Source organism: Oncorhynchus kisutch, linkage group LG14 (assembly GCF_002021735.2).
Source record: "Oncorhynchus kisutch isolate 150728-3 linkage group LG14, Okis_V2, whole genome shotgun sequence".
Classification (NCBI taxonomy): domain Eukaryota; kingdom Metazoa; phylum Chordata; class Actinopteri; order Salmoniformes; family Salmonidae; genus Oncorhynchus; species Oncorhynchus kisutch.
This window is the reverse complement of record NC_034187.2, coordinates 83,718,469-83,735,905: the sequence shown is the minus strand read 5'-3', so window position 1 is coordinate 83,735,905 and position 17,437 is coordinate 83,718,469. Positions and strand designations below refer to the sequence as shown.

Genomic DNA, 17,437 nt, shown 5'->3' with positions numbered 1-17,437 from the left:
TGTCTCTACCCCTCCACCTCCCTCTTTCTATCTCTACCCCCTTCCACCTCCCCTCTTTCTGTTTCTCCCCCCACCTCCTCCCCTCTTTCTGTCTCTTACCCCCTCCACCCTCCTTCTTTCTGTCTCTACCCCCTCCACCTCCCCTCTTTCTGTCTCTACCCCCTCCATCTCCCTTCTCTCTGTCTCTACCCCCCACCACCTCCCCTCTTTCTGTCTCTACCCTCTCCACCTCCCCTCTTTCTGTCTCTACCCTCTCTACCTCCCCTCTTTCTATCTCTACCCCACCACCTCCCCTCTTTCTATATCTACCCCCACCCACCACCCATCTTTCTTATCTCTACCCCCATCACCTCCCCTCTTTCTATCTCTACCCCCTACACCTCCCTTCCTTTCTATCTCCCCCCCACCTCCTCCCCTCTTTCTATCTCTACCCCCTCCACCTCCCCTCTTTCTGTCTCTACCCCTCCACCTCCCCTCTTTCTATCTCTACCCCCTCCACCTCCCCCTCTTTCTGCCTCTACCCTTCCACCTCCCCTCTTTCTATCTCTACCCTCTCTACCTCCCCTCTTTCTATCTCTACCCCCTCCACCTCCCCTCTTTCTGTCTCTACCCCCTCCACCTCCCTTCTTTCTTTCTCTACCCCTTCACCTCCCTTCTTCCTGTCTCTACCCCCTCCACCTCCCTTCTTTCTGTCTCTCCCCCCACCTCCTCCCCTCTTTCTATCTATACCCCCTACACCTCCCTTCTTTCTATCTCCCCCCCACCTCCTCCCCTCTTTCTATCTCTACCCCCTCCACCTCCCCTCTTTCTGTCTCTACCCCCTCCACCTCCCCTCTTTCTATCTCTACCCCCTCCACCTCCCCTCTTTCTGCCTCTACCCTCTCCACCTCCCCTCTTTCTATCTCTACCCTCTCTACCTCCCCTCTTTCTATCTCTACCCCCTCCACCTCCCCTCTTTCTGTCTCTACCCCCTCCACCTCCCTTCTTTCTTTCTCTACCCCCTTCACCTCCCTTCTTTCTGTCTCTCCCCCCACCTCCTCCCCTCTTTCTGTCTCTACCCCCTCTACCTCCCTTCTTTCTGTCTCTGCCCCCTCCACCTCCCCTCTTTCTGTCTCTACCCCCTCCATCTCCCTTCTCTCTGTCTCTACCCCCACCACCTCCCCTCTTTCTGTCTCTACCCTCTCCACCTCCCCTCTTTCTGCCTCTACCCTCTCTACCTCCCCCTCTTTCTATCTCTACCCCCACCACCTCCCCTCTTTCTATATCTACCCCCACCACCACCCATCTTTCTATCTCTACCCCATCCACCTCCCCTCTTTCTATCTCTACCCCCTACACCTCCCCTCTTTCTATCTCTACCCCCTCCACCTCCCCTCTTTCTGTCTCTCCCCCCACCTCCTCCCCTCTTTCTGTCTCTACCCCCTCCATCTCCCTTCTTTCTGTCTCTACCCCCTCCACCTCCCCTCTTTCTGTCTCTACCCCCTCCATCTCCCTTCTCTCTGTCTCTACCCCCACCACCTCCCCTCTTTCTGTCTCTACCCCCTCCACCTCCCTTCTTTCTGTCTCTACCCCCTCCATCTCCCTTCTCTCTGTCTCTACCCTCTCCACCTCCCCTCTTTCTGTCTCTACCCCCTCCACCTCCCCTCTTTCTGTCTCTACCCCCACCTCCTCCCCTCTTTCTGTCTCTACCCCCACCTCCTCCCCTCTTTCTGTCTCTATCCCCACCACCTCCCCTCTTTCTGTCTCTACCCCCTCCACCTCCCCTCTTTCTGTCTCTACCCCCTCCACCTCCCCTCTTTCTGTCTCTACCCCCACCTCCTCCCCTCTTTCTGTCTCTACCCCCACCTCCTCCCCTCTTTCTGTCTCTACCCCCTCCCTCTCCCCTCTTTCTGTCTCTATCCCCTCCACCTCCCCTCTTTCTGTCTCTACCCCCTCCACCTCCCCTCTTTCTGTCTCTACCCCCACCTCCTCCCCTCTTTCTGTCTCTACCCCCTCCCTCTCCCCTCTTTCTGTCTCTACCCCCTCCACCTCCCCTCTTTCTGTCTCTGCACCCTCTAACTCTCCATTTTAATTTAAACCCTCTAACTCTCCATCCATTTCAATGTAAAGGTTTATTGGCAAGGGAAACATATGTTAACATTGCCAAAGCAAGTGAAATAGATAATAAACCAAAATAAATAAACAATACAAACTAACAGTAAACATTACATTCACAAAAGTTCCAAAAGAATAAAGACATTTCAAACATCGAATTATGTGCATATAGTTGAAGTACAAAGGAGAAAATAAATAAACATAAATATGACCATCTTGTAACGGGTGTCGTCGTCTGAAGAGGAGGAATCGGACCAAAGCGCAGCGTGGTAAGCGTTCATTACTTTTTATTAACAGAACACCGAAACAAAATAACAAAGAGATTAAACGAAACCGAAACAGTCAGGTGCAGAAAACACTAAACAGAAAAAAACGACCCACTAAACATAGTTGGCAAAAAGCTACCTAAGTATGGTTTCCCAATCAGAGACAAAGATAGTCAGCTGTCCCTGATTGAGAACCATACCAGGCCAAAACATAGAAATACAAAACATAGAGAAAAAGAACATAGAATACCCACCCCAAATCACACCCTGACCAAACCAAAATAGAGACACAAAAAGCTCTCTAAGGTCAGTGCGTGACACATCTCATATGTTGAATTATTGAGTTAGTTTACCCCAGTGGTGTCATTAAAAGATTTGAAAGAAAAGAATCACACATGACTTGCAGTATTTAAAACAAATAATTAATTAAATAAAAATAAACAATGTATTATACTGTACTACGCAGCAGCAGGTCACTGCAAGAAGCCCTGGAGTGAGGCGGTGTCTGCTGTGATTGGTCGTGATTTCACAACGCTCAGGTCCATGGACCCCCTCTTCAACCCATACAGCACTGGTTAGACTTCACTGTCAATCACTCAGCAAAACGCCTGTCACTCAGGCAGAGTTTGTAGTGTAGCGCAGAGCAAATGGATTATTTTTCTAAAGAAAGTGGCCAATGTGTGACATCAGAGTCCACATTTATAAATTGCTTTCATGTACTTTTAAAATAAGATTTTCTTAGCAGCTTCACGTGTGTGCTTACAAGAATACGAGTCTACTGTAGATAGGCACAATGAGACCGTGACTCCTAGCAACAACAGAACACCTACCTGTCATGAAACATCAGCAACCTAGTAGCCAGTTCTGTTTGTAATTTAGTCAACTTCTCTATCGTTAATAACCTTGCTGAACCTTCCAGTTGAATGAAAAGATAAACACCATTTCTATACTTTTTTATAGTTCATATAATATAATGAAATAATATAATTCAAGGCAGTTCTGTCAACAAAATCATTGACAATAATAATAACACAGTAAACATCTCATTCTTGCTTCCTCTGTCCTTATTTCCTCCACTCCTCTCCTTGAAAGTGCAATGGAGCCTGATAGGAGGAACCTTCCCTACTCTCCCCCAATGTGCTTTGAGAGGGAGGTGATGAATGGAGAAAATAAAGGGGGGCAAATCTCAATTGTATTTCCTTCATCCTTCAAATCCTCTCTCCTCATCTCCTTCTTAAAACCCATTGGATAAGTGAGGGGAGGGACCTTTTTTAATGCCACAATGGCAGCCATAAGTCATGATCTCAGTCCAAATCCACTTGGTCATTGAGTAACTGTAATCTCCTCTTATGCACTCTGGTCATGCTTTGGTAGTTCCCAACTTGCTAACAACCATCAGGTCCTAATGACCTGGTACTCAGGGCTCTTACTGTCCCTCCATCAGATCCTATTGGCCTGGTACTCAGGGCTATATTGTCCCTCAGACAGATCCTAATGGCCTGGTACTCAGGGCCCTACTGTCCCTCCATCAGATCCTAATGGCCTGGTACTCAGGGCTATATTGTCCCTGATAGCAGGTCCTAATGGCCTGGTACTCAGGGCCCTACTGTCCCTCCATCAGATCCAATTGGCCTGGTACTCAGGACTCTATTGTCCCTGATATCAGGTCCTAATGGCCTGGCACTAGGGGCTCTATTGTTCTTCAGACATGTCCTAATGGCCTGGTACTCAGGGCTCTACTGTCCCTCCATCAGGTCCTAAGGTCCTGGTACTCAGGGCTATATTGTCCCTCCATCAGGACCTAATGGCCTGGTACTCGGGGCTCTATTGTCCCTCCAATCAGGACCTAATGGCCTAGTCTACGCCATTTTACCTGCTGTTGTTGTGATAGCTGATTAGCTGTTGTCTCACCTACTGTTTTAGCTAGCTTTCCCAATTCAACACCTGTGATTACTGTATGCCTCGCTGTATGTCTCTCTCAAATGTCAATATGCCTTGTATACTGTTGTTCAGGTTAGTTATCATTGTTTTAGTTCACAATGGAGCCCCTAGTTCCACTCTTCATACCCCTGATAACTCCTTTGTCCCACCTCCCACACATGCGGTGACCTCACCCATTACTACCAGCATGTCCAGAGATACAACCTCTCTCATCATCACCCAGTGCCTGGGCTTACCTCCGCTGTACCCGCACCCCACCATACCCCTGTCTGCGCATTATGCCCTGAATATATTCTACCATGCCCAGAAACCTGCTCCTCTTATTCTCTGTCCCCAACGCTCTAGGCGACCAGTTTTGATAGCCTTTAGCCGCACCCTCATACTACTCCTTCTCTGTTCCGCGGGTGATGTGGAGGTAAACCCAGGCCCTGCATGTCCCCAGGCACCCTCATTTGTTGACTTCTGTGATCGAAAAAGCCTTGGTTTCATGCATGTCAACATCAGAAGCCTCCTCCCTAAGTTTGTCTTACTCACTGCTTTAGCACACTCTGCTAACCCTGATGTCCTTGCTGTGTCTGAATCCTGGCTCAGGAAGGCCACCAAAAATTCAGAGATTTCCATACCCAACTATAACATCTTCCGTCAAGATAGAACTGCCAAAGGGGGAGGAGTTGCAGTTTACTGCAGAGATAGCCTGCAAAGTAATGTCATACTTTCCAGGTCCATACCCAAACAGTTCGAACTACTAATTTTGAAAATGACTCTCTCCAGAAATAAGTCTCTCACGGTTGCCGCCTGCTACCGACCCCCCTCAGCTCCCAGCTGTGCCCTGGACACCATTTGTGAATTGATCGCCCCCCATCTAGCTTCAGAGTTTGTTCTGTTAGGTGACCTAAACTGGGATATGCTTAACACCCCGCCAGTCCTACAATCTAAGCTAGATGCCCTCAATCTCACACAAATCATCAAGGAACCCACCAGGTACAACCCTAACTCTGTAAACAAGGGCACCCTCATAGACGTCATCCTGACCAACTGGCCCTCCAAATACACCTCCGCTGTCTTCAACCAGGATCTCAGCGATCACTGCCTCATTGCCTGTATCCGCTACGGAGCCGCAGTCAAACGACCACCCCTCATCACTGTCAAACGCTCCCTAAAACACTTCTGTGAGCAGGCCTTTCTAATCGACCTGGCCCGGGTATCCTGGAAGGACATTGACCTCATCCCGTCAGTTGAGGATGCCTGGTCATTCTTTAAAAGTAACTTCCTCACCATTTTAGATAAGCATGCTCCGTTCAAAAAATGCAGAACTAAGAACAGATACAGCCCTTGGTTCACCCCAGACCTGACTGCCCTCGACCAGCACAAAAACATCCTGTGGCGGACTGCAATAGCATCGAATAGTCCCCGTGATATGCAACTGTTCAGGGAAGTCCGGAACCAATACACGCAGTCAGTCAGGAAAGCTAAGGCCAGCTTCTTCAGGCAGAAGTTTGCATCCTGTAGCTCCAACTCCAAAAAGTTCTGGGACACTGTGAAGTCCATGGAGAACAAGAGCACCTCCTCCCAGCTGCCCACTGCACTGAGGCTAGGTAACACGGTCACCACTGATAAATCCATGATTATCGAAAACTTCAATAAGCATTTCTCAACGGCTGGCCATGCCTTCCGCCTGGCTACTTCAACCTCGGCCAACAGCTCCGCCCCCCCCCGCAGCTCCTCGCCCAAGCCTCTCCAGGTTCTCCTTTACCCAAATCCAGATAGCAGATGTTCTGAAAGAGCTGCAAAACCTGGACCCGTACAAATCAGCTGGGCTTGACAATCTGGACCCTCTATTTCTGAAACTATCTGCCACCATTGTCGCAACCCCTATTACCAGCCTGTTCAACCTCTCTTTCATCTCGTCTGAGATCCCCAAGGATTGGAAAGCTGCCGCAGTCATCCCCCTCTTCAAAGGGGGAGACACCCTGGACCCAAACTGTTACAGACCTACAGTGCCTTGCGATAGTATTCGGCCCCCTTGAACTTTGCGACCTTTTGCCACATTTCAGGCTTCAAACATAAAGATATAAAACTGTATTTTTTTGTGAAGAATCAACAACAAGTGGGACACAATCATGAAGTGGAACGACATTTATTCGATATTTCAAACTTTTTTAACAAATCAAAAACTGAAAAATTGGGCGTGCTAAATTATTCAGCCCCCTTAAGTTAATATTTTGTAGCGCCACCTTTTGCTGCGATTACAGCTGTAAGTCGCTTGGGGTATGTCTCTATCAGTTTCGCACATCGAGAGACAGAAATTTTTCCCATTCCTCCTTGCAAAACAGCTCGAGCTCAGTGAGGTTGGATGGAGAGCATTTGTGAACAGCAGTTTTCAGTTCTTTCCACAGATTCTCGATTGGATTCAGGTCTGGACTTTGACTTGGCCATTCTAACACCTGGATATGTTAATTTTTGAACCATTCCATTGTAGATTTTGCTTTATGTTTTGGATCATTGTCTTGTTGGAAGACAAATCTCCGTCCCAGTCTCAGGTCTTTTGCAGACTCCATCAGGTTTTCTTCCAGAATGGTCCTGTATTTGTCTCCATCCATCTTCCCATCAATTTTAACCATCTTCCCTGTCCCTGCTGAAGAAAAGCAGGCCAAACCATGATGCTGCCACCACCATGTTTGACAGTGGGGATGGTGTGTTCAGGGTGATGAGCTGTGTTGCTTTTACGCCAAACATAACGTTTTGCATTGTTGCCAAAAAGTTCAATTTTGGTTTCATCTGACCAGAGCACCTTCTTCCACATGTTTGGTGTGTCTCCCAGGTGGCTTGTGGCAAACTTTAAACGACACTTTTATGGATATCTTTAAGAAATGGCTTTCTTCTTGCCACTCTTCCATAAAGGCCAGATTTGTGCAATATATGACTGATTGTTGTCCTATGAACAGAGTCTCCCACCTCAGCTGTAGATCTCTGCAGTTCATCCAGAGTGATCATGGGCCTCTTGGCTGCATCTCTGATCAGTCTTCTCCTTGTATGAGCTGAAAGTTTAGAGGGACGGCCAGGTCTTGGTAGATTTGCAGTGGTCTGATACTCCTTCCATTTCAATATTATCGCTTGCACAGTGCTCCTTGGGATGTTTAAAGCTTGGGAAATATTTTTGTATCCAAATCTGGCTTTAAACTTCTTCACAACAGTATCTCGGACCTGCCTGGTGTGTTCCTTGTTCTTCATGATGCTCTCTGCGCTTTTAACGGACCTCTGAGACTATCACAGTGCAGGTGCATTTATACGGAGACTTGATTACACACAGGTGGATTGTATTTATCATCATTAGTCATTTAGGTCAACATTGGATCATTCAGAGATCCTCACTGAACTTCTGGAGAGAGTTTGCTGCACTGAAAGTAGAGGGGCTGAATAATTTTGCACGCCCAATTTTTCAGTTTTTGATTTGTTAAAAAAGTTCGAAATATCCAATAAATGTTGTTCCACTTCATGATTGTGTCCCACTTGTTGTTTATTCTTCACAAAAAAATACAGTTTTATATCTTTATGTTTGAAGCCTGAAATGTGGCAAAAGGTCGCAAAGTTCAAGGGGGCCGAATACTTTCACAAGGCACTGTATATCCATCCTGCCCTGCCTATCTAAGGTCTTCGAAAGCCAAGTCAACAAACAGGTCACTGACCATCTCGAATCCCACCGTACCTTCTCCGCTGTGCAATCTGGTTTCCGAGCCGGTCATGGGTGCACCTCAGCCACACTCAAGGTACTAAACGATATCATAACCGCCATCGATAAAAGACAGTACTGTGCAGCCGTCTTCATCGACCTTGCCAAGGCTTTCGACTCTGTCAATCACCAAATTCTTATCGGCAGACTCAGTAGCCTCGGTTTTTCGGATGACTGCCTTGCCTGGTTCACCAATTACTTTGCAGACAGAGTTCAGTGTGTCAAATCGGAGGGCATGCTGTCCGGTCCTCTGGCAGTCTCTATGGGGGTGCCACAGGGTTCAATTCTCGGGCCGACTCTTTTCTCTGTGTATATCAATGATGTTGCTCTTGCTGCGGGCGATTCCCTGATCCACCTCTACGCAGACGACACCATTCTATATACTTTCGGCCCGTCTTTGGACACTGTGCTATCTAACCTCCAAACAAGCTTCAATGCCATACAACACTCCTTCCGTGGCCTCCAACTGCTCTTAAATGCCTGCACCTGCATGCCCGACTAGCATCACCACCCTGGATGGTTCCGACCTAGAATATGTGGACGTCTATAAGTACCTAGGTGTCTGGCTAGACTGCAAACTCTCCTTCCAGACTCATATCAAACATCACCAATCGAAAATCAAATCAAGAGTCGGCTTTCTATTCCGCAACAAAGCCTCCTTCACTCACGCCGCCAAGCTTACCCTAGTAAAACTGACTATCCTACCGATCCTCGACTTCGGCGACGTCATCTACAAAATGGCTTCCAACACTCTACTCAGCAAACTGGATGCAGTCTATCACAGTGCCATCCGTTTTGTCACTAAAGCACCTTATACCACCCACCACTGCGACTTGTATGCTCTAGTCGGCTGGCCCTCACTACATATTCGTCGCCAGACCCACTGGCTCCAGGTCATCTACAAGTCTATGCTAGGTAAAGCTCCGCCTTATCTCAGCTCACTGGTCACGATGGCAACACCCATCCGTAGCACGCGCTCCAGCAGGTGTATCTCACTGATCATCCCTAAAGCCAACACCTCATTTGGCCGCCTTTCGTTCCAGTACTCTGCTGCCTGTGACTGGAACGAATTGCAAAAATCACTGAAGTTGGAGACTTTTATCTCCCTCACCAACTTCAAACATCAGCTATCTGAGCAGCTAACCGATCGCTGCAGCTGTACATAGTCTATTGGTAAATAGCCCACCCTTTTCACCTACCTCATCCCCATACTGTTTTTATTTATTTACTTTTCTGCTCTTCTGCACACCAATATCTCTACCTGTACATGACCATCTGATCATTTATCACTCCAGTGTTAATCTGCAAAATTGTAATTATTTGCCTACCTCCTCATGCCTTTTGCACACATTGTATATAGACCCCCCCTTTGTTTTCTACTGTGTTATTGACTTGTTAATTGTTTACTCCATGTGTAACTCTTTGTTGTATGCTCACACTGCTATGCTTTATCTTGGCCAGGTCGCAGTTGCAAATGAGAACTTGTTCTCAACTAGCCTACCTGGTTAAATAAAGGTGAAATAAAATAAAATAAAAAACTAGGGGCTCTATTGTTAATCAATCAATCAAATGTATTTATAAAGCCCTTCTTACAGAAACCCAGCCTAAATCCCCAAACAGCAAGCAATGCAGGTGTAGAAGCACAAAAACTCCCTAGAAAGGCCAGAACCTAGGATGAAACCTAGAGAGGAACCAGGCTATGAGGGGTGGCCAGTCCTCTTCTGGCTGTGCTGGGTGGAGATTATAACAGAACATGGCCAACATTTTCAAATGTTCATAGATGACAGCAGGGTCAAATAATAATAATCACAGTGGTTGTCGAGGGTGCAACAGATTAGCACCTCAGGAGTAAATGTAAGTTGGCTTTTCATAGTCGATCATTCAGAGAATCTCTACCGCTCCTGCTGTCTCTAGAGAGTTGAAAACAGCAGGTCTGGGACAGGTAGCACGTCCTGTGAACAAGTCAGGGTTCCATAGCGGCAGGCAGAACAGATGAAACTGGAGCAGCAGCATGGCCAGGTGGACTGGGGACAGCAAGGAGTCATCAGGCCAGGTAGTCCTCATTCATGGTCCTAATGCTCAGGTCCTCTGAGTGAGAGAAAGAAAGAAAGAGAGAGAGAGAGAGAGAGAAAGAAAGAAAGAGAAATAGAGAGAGCATACTTAAACTCTTTTGGGATAGGGGGCAGCATTTTCACTTTTGGATGAATAGCATGCCCAGAGTGAACTACCTCCTACTCTGTCCCAGATGCTAATATATGCATAGTATCATTAGTTTTGGATAGAAAACACTCTGAAGTTTCTAAAACTGTTTGAATGATGTCTGTGTGTATAAAAGAACTTAGGCGAAAACCTGAGAAAAATCCAACCAGGAATTGGGACATCTGAAGTTTGTAGTTTTTTAAAGCTTGGCCTACCGAATACACATTGAGATATGGATAAGTTGCACTTCCTACAGCTTCCACTAGATGTCAACCGTCTTTAGAAACTTGAATGAGGATTCTACTATAAAGGAGGGGCTCATGAGACCTCTTTGAGTCAGTGGTCAGGCAGAGTGCCTTGGTCTCATGACGCGCGCTCCCGACAGAGTTACCTCTCGTTCCAGTGCTTTTCATCAGACAAAGGAATTCTCCGGTTGGAACATTATTGATGTTTTATGTTAACAACATCCTAAAGATATATTCCATACATCATTTGACATGTTTCTAAAGGACTGTAACGGAACATTTCGAGTTTTTGTCTGGATGAAGTGCCTGCGCCTCATAAAGATGGATTACTGGGCTGAACACGCTAACAACAAGTGGCTATTTGGACATAAATTATGGACTTTATGGAACTTTATGGAACAAATCAGTCATTTATTGTCGAACTGGCATTCCTGGGAGTGCCTTCTAATGAAGATCATCAAAAGTAAGTGAATATTTATGGTGTTTGTCACGCCCTGGTCGAAGTATATTATGTCTGTCTTCATTTATTTGGTCAGGCCAGGGTGTGACATGGGTTATTGTGATGCGTTTTTGTCTTGGGGTTTTGTGGGGTGTCTAGCATAGTCTATGGCTGCCTGAGGTGGTTCTCAATCAGAGTCAGGTGATTATCGTTGTCTCTGATTGGGAACCATATTTAGGCAGCCATATTCTTTGAGTGTTTTGTGGGTGATTGTCCTTAGTGTCCTGATGTCCTTGTTCTGTGTTAGTTTACACAAGGCTGTTTCGGTTTTCGTTACGTTCATTACGTTTATTGTTTTGTAGTGTTTGTGTTTAGTGTGCTTTTCATTAAACATGAATCGTAATCTACACGTCGCATTTTGGTCCGACTCTCCTTCACACCTAGAAAACCGTTACAGTGTTGTTTTTTACTTTTGTTGACTCCAAAATGGCGGATATTCCTCTGGCTGTTTTGGGTTCTGAGTGTCGTTCTCAGATTACGCTTTTTACGTAAAAAAAATTTAAAATCTGACACAGCGGTTGCTTTAAGGAGAAGTCTATCTTTAATTCTGTGAATAACAATTGTGTCTTTTATCAATGTTTATTATGAGTATTTCTGCAAAAATCACCGGATGTTTTGGAATCAAAACATTACTGCACGGTATTTTCTGTACACCAAAGAGCTAGTTTCTTATTACAAATGTTTTTAGTTTTTAGGGGTGCAACTGCATCTAGGCTATTGCGCAAGGTTAAATTGAGTTCCTCAGTTGGGTAGTTAACTGATTTTTGTCCTCGGTAGGCAGAGGGAGTCTGGAAGGGCATCTAGGAATATTTGGGTTGTCTGAGAATTTATTGCAAGACCTTTGTTTGGGGTCTGAGCAGATTATTTGCTGCGATTGCAAACGTAATAAAATGGTGGTCCGATAGTTAAGGATTATGAGGAAAAACATTAAGATCCACAACATTTATTCCACGGGACAAAACTAGGTCCAGAGTATGACTGTGACAGTGAGTGGGTCCAGAGACATGTTGGACAAAACCCACTGAGTCGACAATGTCTCCAAAAGCATTTTGGAGTGGGTCTGCGGACTTTTCCATGTGAATATTAAAGTCACCAAAAATGTGAATATTATCTGCCATGACTACAAGGTCCGATAGGAATTCAGGGAACTCAGTGAGGAACGCTGTATATGGCCCAGGAGGCCTGTAAACAGTAGCTATAAAAAGTGATTGAGTAGGCTGCATAGATTTCATAACTAGAAGCTCAAAAAACTAAAAACTTTTTTTTTTTTGTAAATTGAAATTTGCTATTGTAAATGTCAGCAACACCTCGTAAATGTTAGCAACACACGCAGGGGATATGGTCACTAGTGTAACCAGGAGGTGAGGCCTCATTTTACCTTTCTGGCGCACAGAGCACAGAGCTTTCAAAATAAGAGTCACTTCCTGATTGAATTTTTCTCAGGCTTTTGCCTGCAATATCAGTTCTGTTATACTCACAGACAATATTTCTACAGTTTTGGAAACTTTCGAGTGTTTTCTATCCTAAGCTGTCAATTGTATGCATATTCTAGCATCTGGTCCTGAGAAATAGGCCGTTTACTTTGGGAACGTTATTTTTCAAAAAATAGTGCCCCCTAGCTTCAAGAGGTTAAATAATGGCAGGAACAGAGGAGGTCTTTATTCCAGTGAGACTGCTAAGGCGAACACCACCATGTTAAGTTTTGCCCAACCTAGATTGTGTCACAGACACGGTCTCAATGGGAATAGCTGAACTGACTACACTGACTGTGCTAGTGGCAGACTACACTAAGCTGGCAGGCTGGCTAACAACCTTCTGCCTGTTAGCCTGTTATCTCATTTTGGAGCTAGGGGAGTTAGAGCCCTGTCGATGTTCGTAGATAAGATGAGAGCACACCTCCAGCTAGGATGGAGTCCTCCTCAACAGGCCAGGCAGGGTCCATTTTGTTGGTGAGTCCCAGAAAGAGGGCCAATTATCTACAAATTCCTTCTTTTGGAAGGGGTAAAAAACAGTTTTCAACCAGCGATTGAGTTGTGAGACTCTGCTGTAGAGCTCATCACTCCCCCTAACTGGGAGGGGGCCAGAGACAATTACTCCTGCTGCCACATCTTTCTAGCTGATTTACACGCTGAAGCAATGCGCTTATTGACCTCTGACTGTTTCCTCCTAACATCGTTGGTGCCGACGTGGATAACAATATCCCTATACTCTCTGCACTCGCCAATTTTAACTTTAGCCAGCACCATCTTCAGATTAGCCTTAACGTCGGTAGCCCTGCCCCCTGGTAAACAGTGTATGATCGCTGGATGATTCGTTTTAAGTCTAATACTGCGGTTAATGGAGTCGCCAATGACTAGAGTTTTCAATTTGTCAGAGCTAATGGTGGGAAGCTTCGGCGTCTCAGACCCCGTAATGGGAGGAGTAGAGACCAGAGAAGGCTCGGCCTCTGACTCCGCTGCTGAAAGCGGAGAACCGGTTGAAAGTTTTCTGTCGGCTGAATGAGGGACACCGGTTGAGCATTCCTACATACAGCATTTCATTCCAGAAGCCATGAGAAAATTGTACGGCTGCAGGGACTGTGCGAGGGGATTTATACTACTATCTGTACTTACTGGTGGCACAGACGCTGTTTCATCCTTTCCTACACTGAAATTACCCTTGCCTAACGATTGCGTCTGAAGCTGGGCTTGCAGCACTGCTATCCTCACCATAAGGCAATAGTCCTCCTGTATATTATGAGTACAGCGACTGCAATTAGAAGGCATCATGTTAATGTTACTACTTAGCTTCGGCTGGTGGCGGCGGTCCTGATGACCCACGTCCAGATAAAGCGTCCGGAGTGAAAAAGTTGAATGAAAAAAGTTTGAGCAAAAAACTAAACATTTTAACGGGAATTAAAAAGTAAAAAACGTAAAGTTGGCAGGGAGCAAAGTAAGGTTGGCAACAAAAGGCATAGCAGGTAAACAAGTCTACAAGCTGTAACCGGAAATGAAGGTCTCATGAGGAAAGGAATTTAACAAACCTATCGCAGTGAAACAAAGAGTTTTGTTGTTAGGAGTCCTCCTCAAACAATAGCATGACATTTGTTCGCAGTAATAGCTACTGTAAATTGGACAGTGCAGTTATAATAACTCAAATTTGACCTTTCAGCCGATAAGAGTTGAAGTCAGACATGTACATACACCTTAGCGAAATACATTTAATCCTAGTAAAAATTCCCTGTTTTAGGTCAGTTAGGATCAGCACTTTATTTTAAGAATGTGAAATGTCAGAATAATAGTAGAGAGAATGATTGATTCCAGCTTTTATTTCTTTCGTCACATTCCCAGTGGGTCAGAAGTTTGCATACACTCAATTAGTATTTGGTAGTGTTGCCTTTAAATTGTTTAACTTGGGTCAAACATTTCAGGTAGCCTTCCACAAGCTTCCCACAATACATTGGGTTCATTTTGGCCCATTCCTCCTGACAGAGCTGGTGTAACTGAGTCAGGTTTGTAGGCCTCCTTGCTCGCACACGCTTTTTCAGTTCTGCAGACAAATTTTCTTGAGGTCAGGACTTTGTGATGGCCACTCCAATACCTTGACTTTGTTGTCCTTATGCCATTTTGCAACAACTTTGGAAGTATGCTTGGGGTCATTGTCCATTTGGAAGACCCATTTGCGACCAAGCTTTTTAACTTGACTGACTGATGTCTTGAGATTTTACTTCAAAATATCCACATCATTTTCCTTCCTCGTGATGTCATCTATTTTGTGAAGTGCACCAGTCCCTCTGGCAACTAAGTATGATGCTGCCACCCCTGTGCTTCACGGTTGGGATGATATTCTTTGGCTTGCAAGCCTCCCCCTTTTCCCTACAAACATAAAAATGGTCATTATGGCCAATCAGTTCTATTTTTGTTTCATCAGAGCAGAGGATATTTTTCCAAAATGTACAATCTTTGTCCCCATGTGCAGTTGCAAAACGTAGTCTGGCTTTTTTATGACAGTTTTGGAGCAGTGGCTTCTTCCTTACTGAGCGGCCTTTCAGGTTATGTCTATATAGAACTCGTTTTACTGTGGATATAGATACTTTTGTACCTGTTTCCTCCAGCATATTCACAAGGTTCTTTGCTGTTGTTCTGGGATTGATTTGCACTTTTCGCACTAAAGTACATTCATCTCTAGGAGACAAAACACGTCTCCTGCCTGAGCGGTATGATGGCTGCGTGGTCCCATGGTGTTTATAATTGCATACTATTGTTTGTACAGATGAATGTGGTACCTTCAGGCTTTGGAATTTGCTCTCAAGGATGAACCAGACTTGTGGAGGTCTACAATTATTTTTGACCCATTACCTTTAGTTATACAGAATATCTCACCACTATGCGTTTCCATCTCCCCCTCTATCTCCTTTATATCTTTCTGCAGAGTGCAGAGACGCTATCAATGTTTGTATCATTCAAAACTAAAGTTGCCAAATAACTCTAAATCTAACGTATAAGACCTGTTTCAAATGATCACTTTTACATAGCCACTTCATATGCACACTTGCTCTGGAATGGGGAAAAAATAATTTATCTTTCATTCAGCTAAGTTAAATGATATTCTTCTTAATAGAAAATCATATAATATGGAATATTGGCACGGGACTTTTAAGCATATCTTGTCAGCTAAATGAACTATAGCCTTGGCATGGCACAGAGCCAGATGACATTTATTAGGCCAACTCACAAGTGACCCATTTCAAAAAGCGAATGTCAACCCTCACTACTTCACTGGGATTGTTTTATTTTTTACATCAATGTTTGTCAGATATTCCTTCTGGAACACGTAACTTTGATTTGATTTGACTTTCATGTGCCAAACGTGTATGCCATCTGTAAAAATGAATATAATTGTTAAAATTAGAAGACAACTTGGTTTAGCCATGGAAAAAAATACAGGAACCTTCCCTCTAGCCATGATTGGCTGAGATAATGAGTGGGCTGAACATGCCGAGAGATGAGTTTGGATTGGTCTGCCGTGTAGCATGCTTCTGTCAATAACATGAGCTGTTCAGTGTGTGTTGATAATCCTTTCTAGCATGGCGTTTAGCCTCACAGTTTGACATTCCAGTCGGCAATGCTATTACTGTAGGTTAAATGTACATTGTTCATTTCTCAAAATATGTAGGCTATTATGCTGTTACAATGCAGAGGTGCAGAGCATCTCGCCGTATTAGCCAAATGTGGGGGCATTGGATAAATGACTTCCCAGCGATTGACTCAAGTCAATATTTTTTTTGCAGTAGCCTAGCCTTGAGTGTTCGAGGAAGTGTTTCGTAGAAATATAGGCTACTTATTAGCCTACAATATGGAAAAGCTACTATTGAATACAGGTCACATACAAGGGTTTATGCAGTAGGCTATTCCATAGTGTCACTCTTCGCTAAAGCTGTACTGCTTCCAAAGGCCTATTGACAACTGTTGACCTGTAGCGGTGAAGGCTAAAAGGCTACTTTGACTCAAAGGCTACTTTGATTTAGGGCCTATGTCTGCAGCAGACGGGCATATAGCATATGATGTCATCGTCGAATGGGCTAAATCGTGTTAAAGCTATTTTGTGACATCGTATCTTTGTTGCAAATTTCTATAGGCCTATAATTAAATGAATTTCTATAGGCCTATAATTAAATGAATTTCTATAGGCCGTTAATTAAACCAAAGTTCTATAGGCCTAGAATTAAACCAAATATAATTTAAACAAGCTATAGGAGGTGATGATGAAATAAATAAAAGCTGAAATAAATTCTTCTCTCTACTATTATTCTGACATTTCACATTCTTTAAAGTAAAGTGGTGATCCTAACTAACCTAAGACAGGTAATATTTACTCGGATTAAATGTCAGGATTTCTGAAAAAACTGAGTTTGAATGTATTTGGCTAAGGTGTACTGTATGTAAACTTCTGAGTCCAACTGTATATATATATATATACATAGAGAGACAGATGGAGGAGAGGAGTGAAGGAGTGAGCCAATGAAGGACTGCAGTGTGCTGCCAGGACACACACACACACAACAATCCGGTATCTGTTTCTAAAGTAGTGCAGTGTCCTGCCACGGGGCGAGAGGGTGTTTGGGTACTGTGGGATTCTTAAATCGGTTTGGCTCATTGGACAGGTCAGTCTAAGTTTGAAACTGTTGAGAGGTTTTTGGCAATATCATATAGATGTATGTGTTCCACAGTAGAGAGTGTTCCACATTATGGAGTGTTCCACAGTAGAGTGTTCCACAGTAGAGAGTGTTCCACATTAGAGAGTGTTCCCCAGTAGAGAGTATTCCCCAGTAGAGAGTGTTCCCCAGTAGAGAGTGTTCCCCAGTAGAGAGTGTTCCAGAGTAGAGAGTGTTCCCAGTAGAGAGTGTCCCCCAGTAGAGAGTGTTCCAGAGTAGAGAGTGTCCCCAGAGTAGAGAGTGTCCCCAGTAGAGAGTGCTCCCCAGTAG

The 17,437-nt window shown here is 44.8% G+C and overlaps 1 protein-coding gene across 1 annotated transcript; it reads left to right on the top strand.

The window, feature by feature from the left end:
* Positions 1–1,274: 1,274 nt before the first annotated feature.
* LOC116353495 (leucine-rich repeat extensin-like protein 3) lies at positions 1,275–1,727 on the top strand (the record flags this gene model as incomplete). The annotated part of the gene is made up of 1 exon (XM_031789286.1): positions 1,275–1,727. A coding segment is annotated over one exon (453 nt), but the record flags the coding sequence as incomplete, so codon positions are not given.
* Between the last annotated feature and the right edge of the window lie 15,710 nt (positions 1,728–17,437).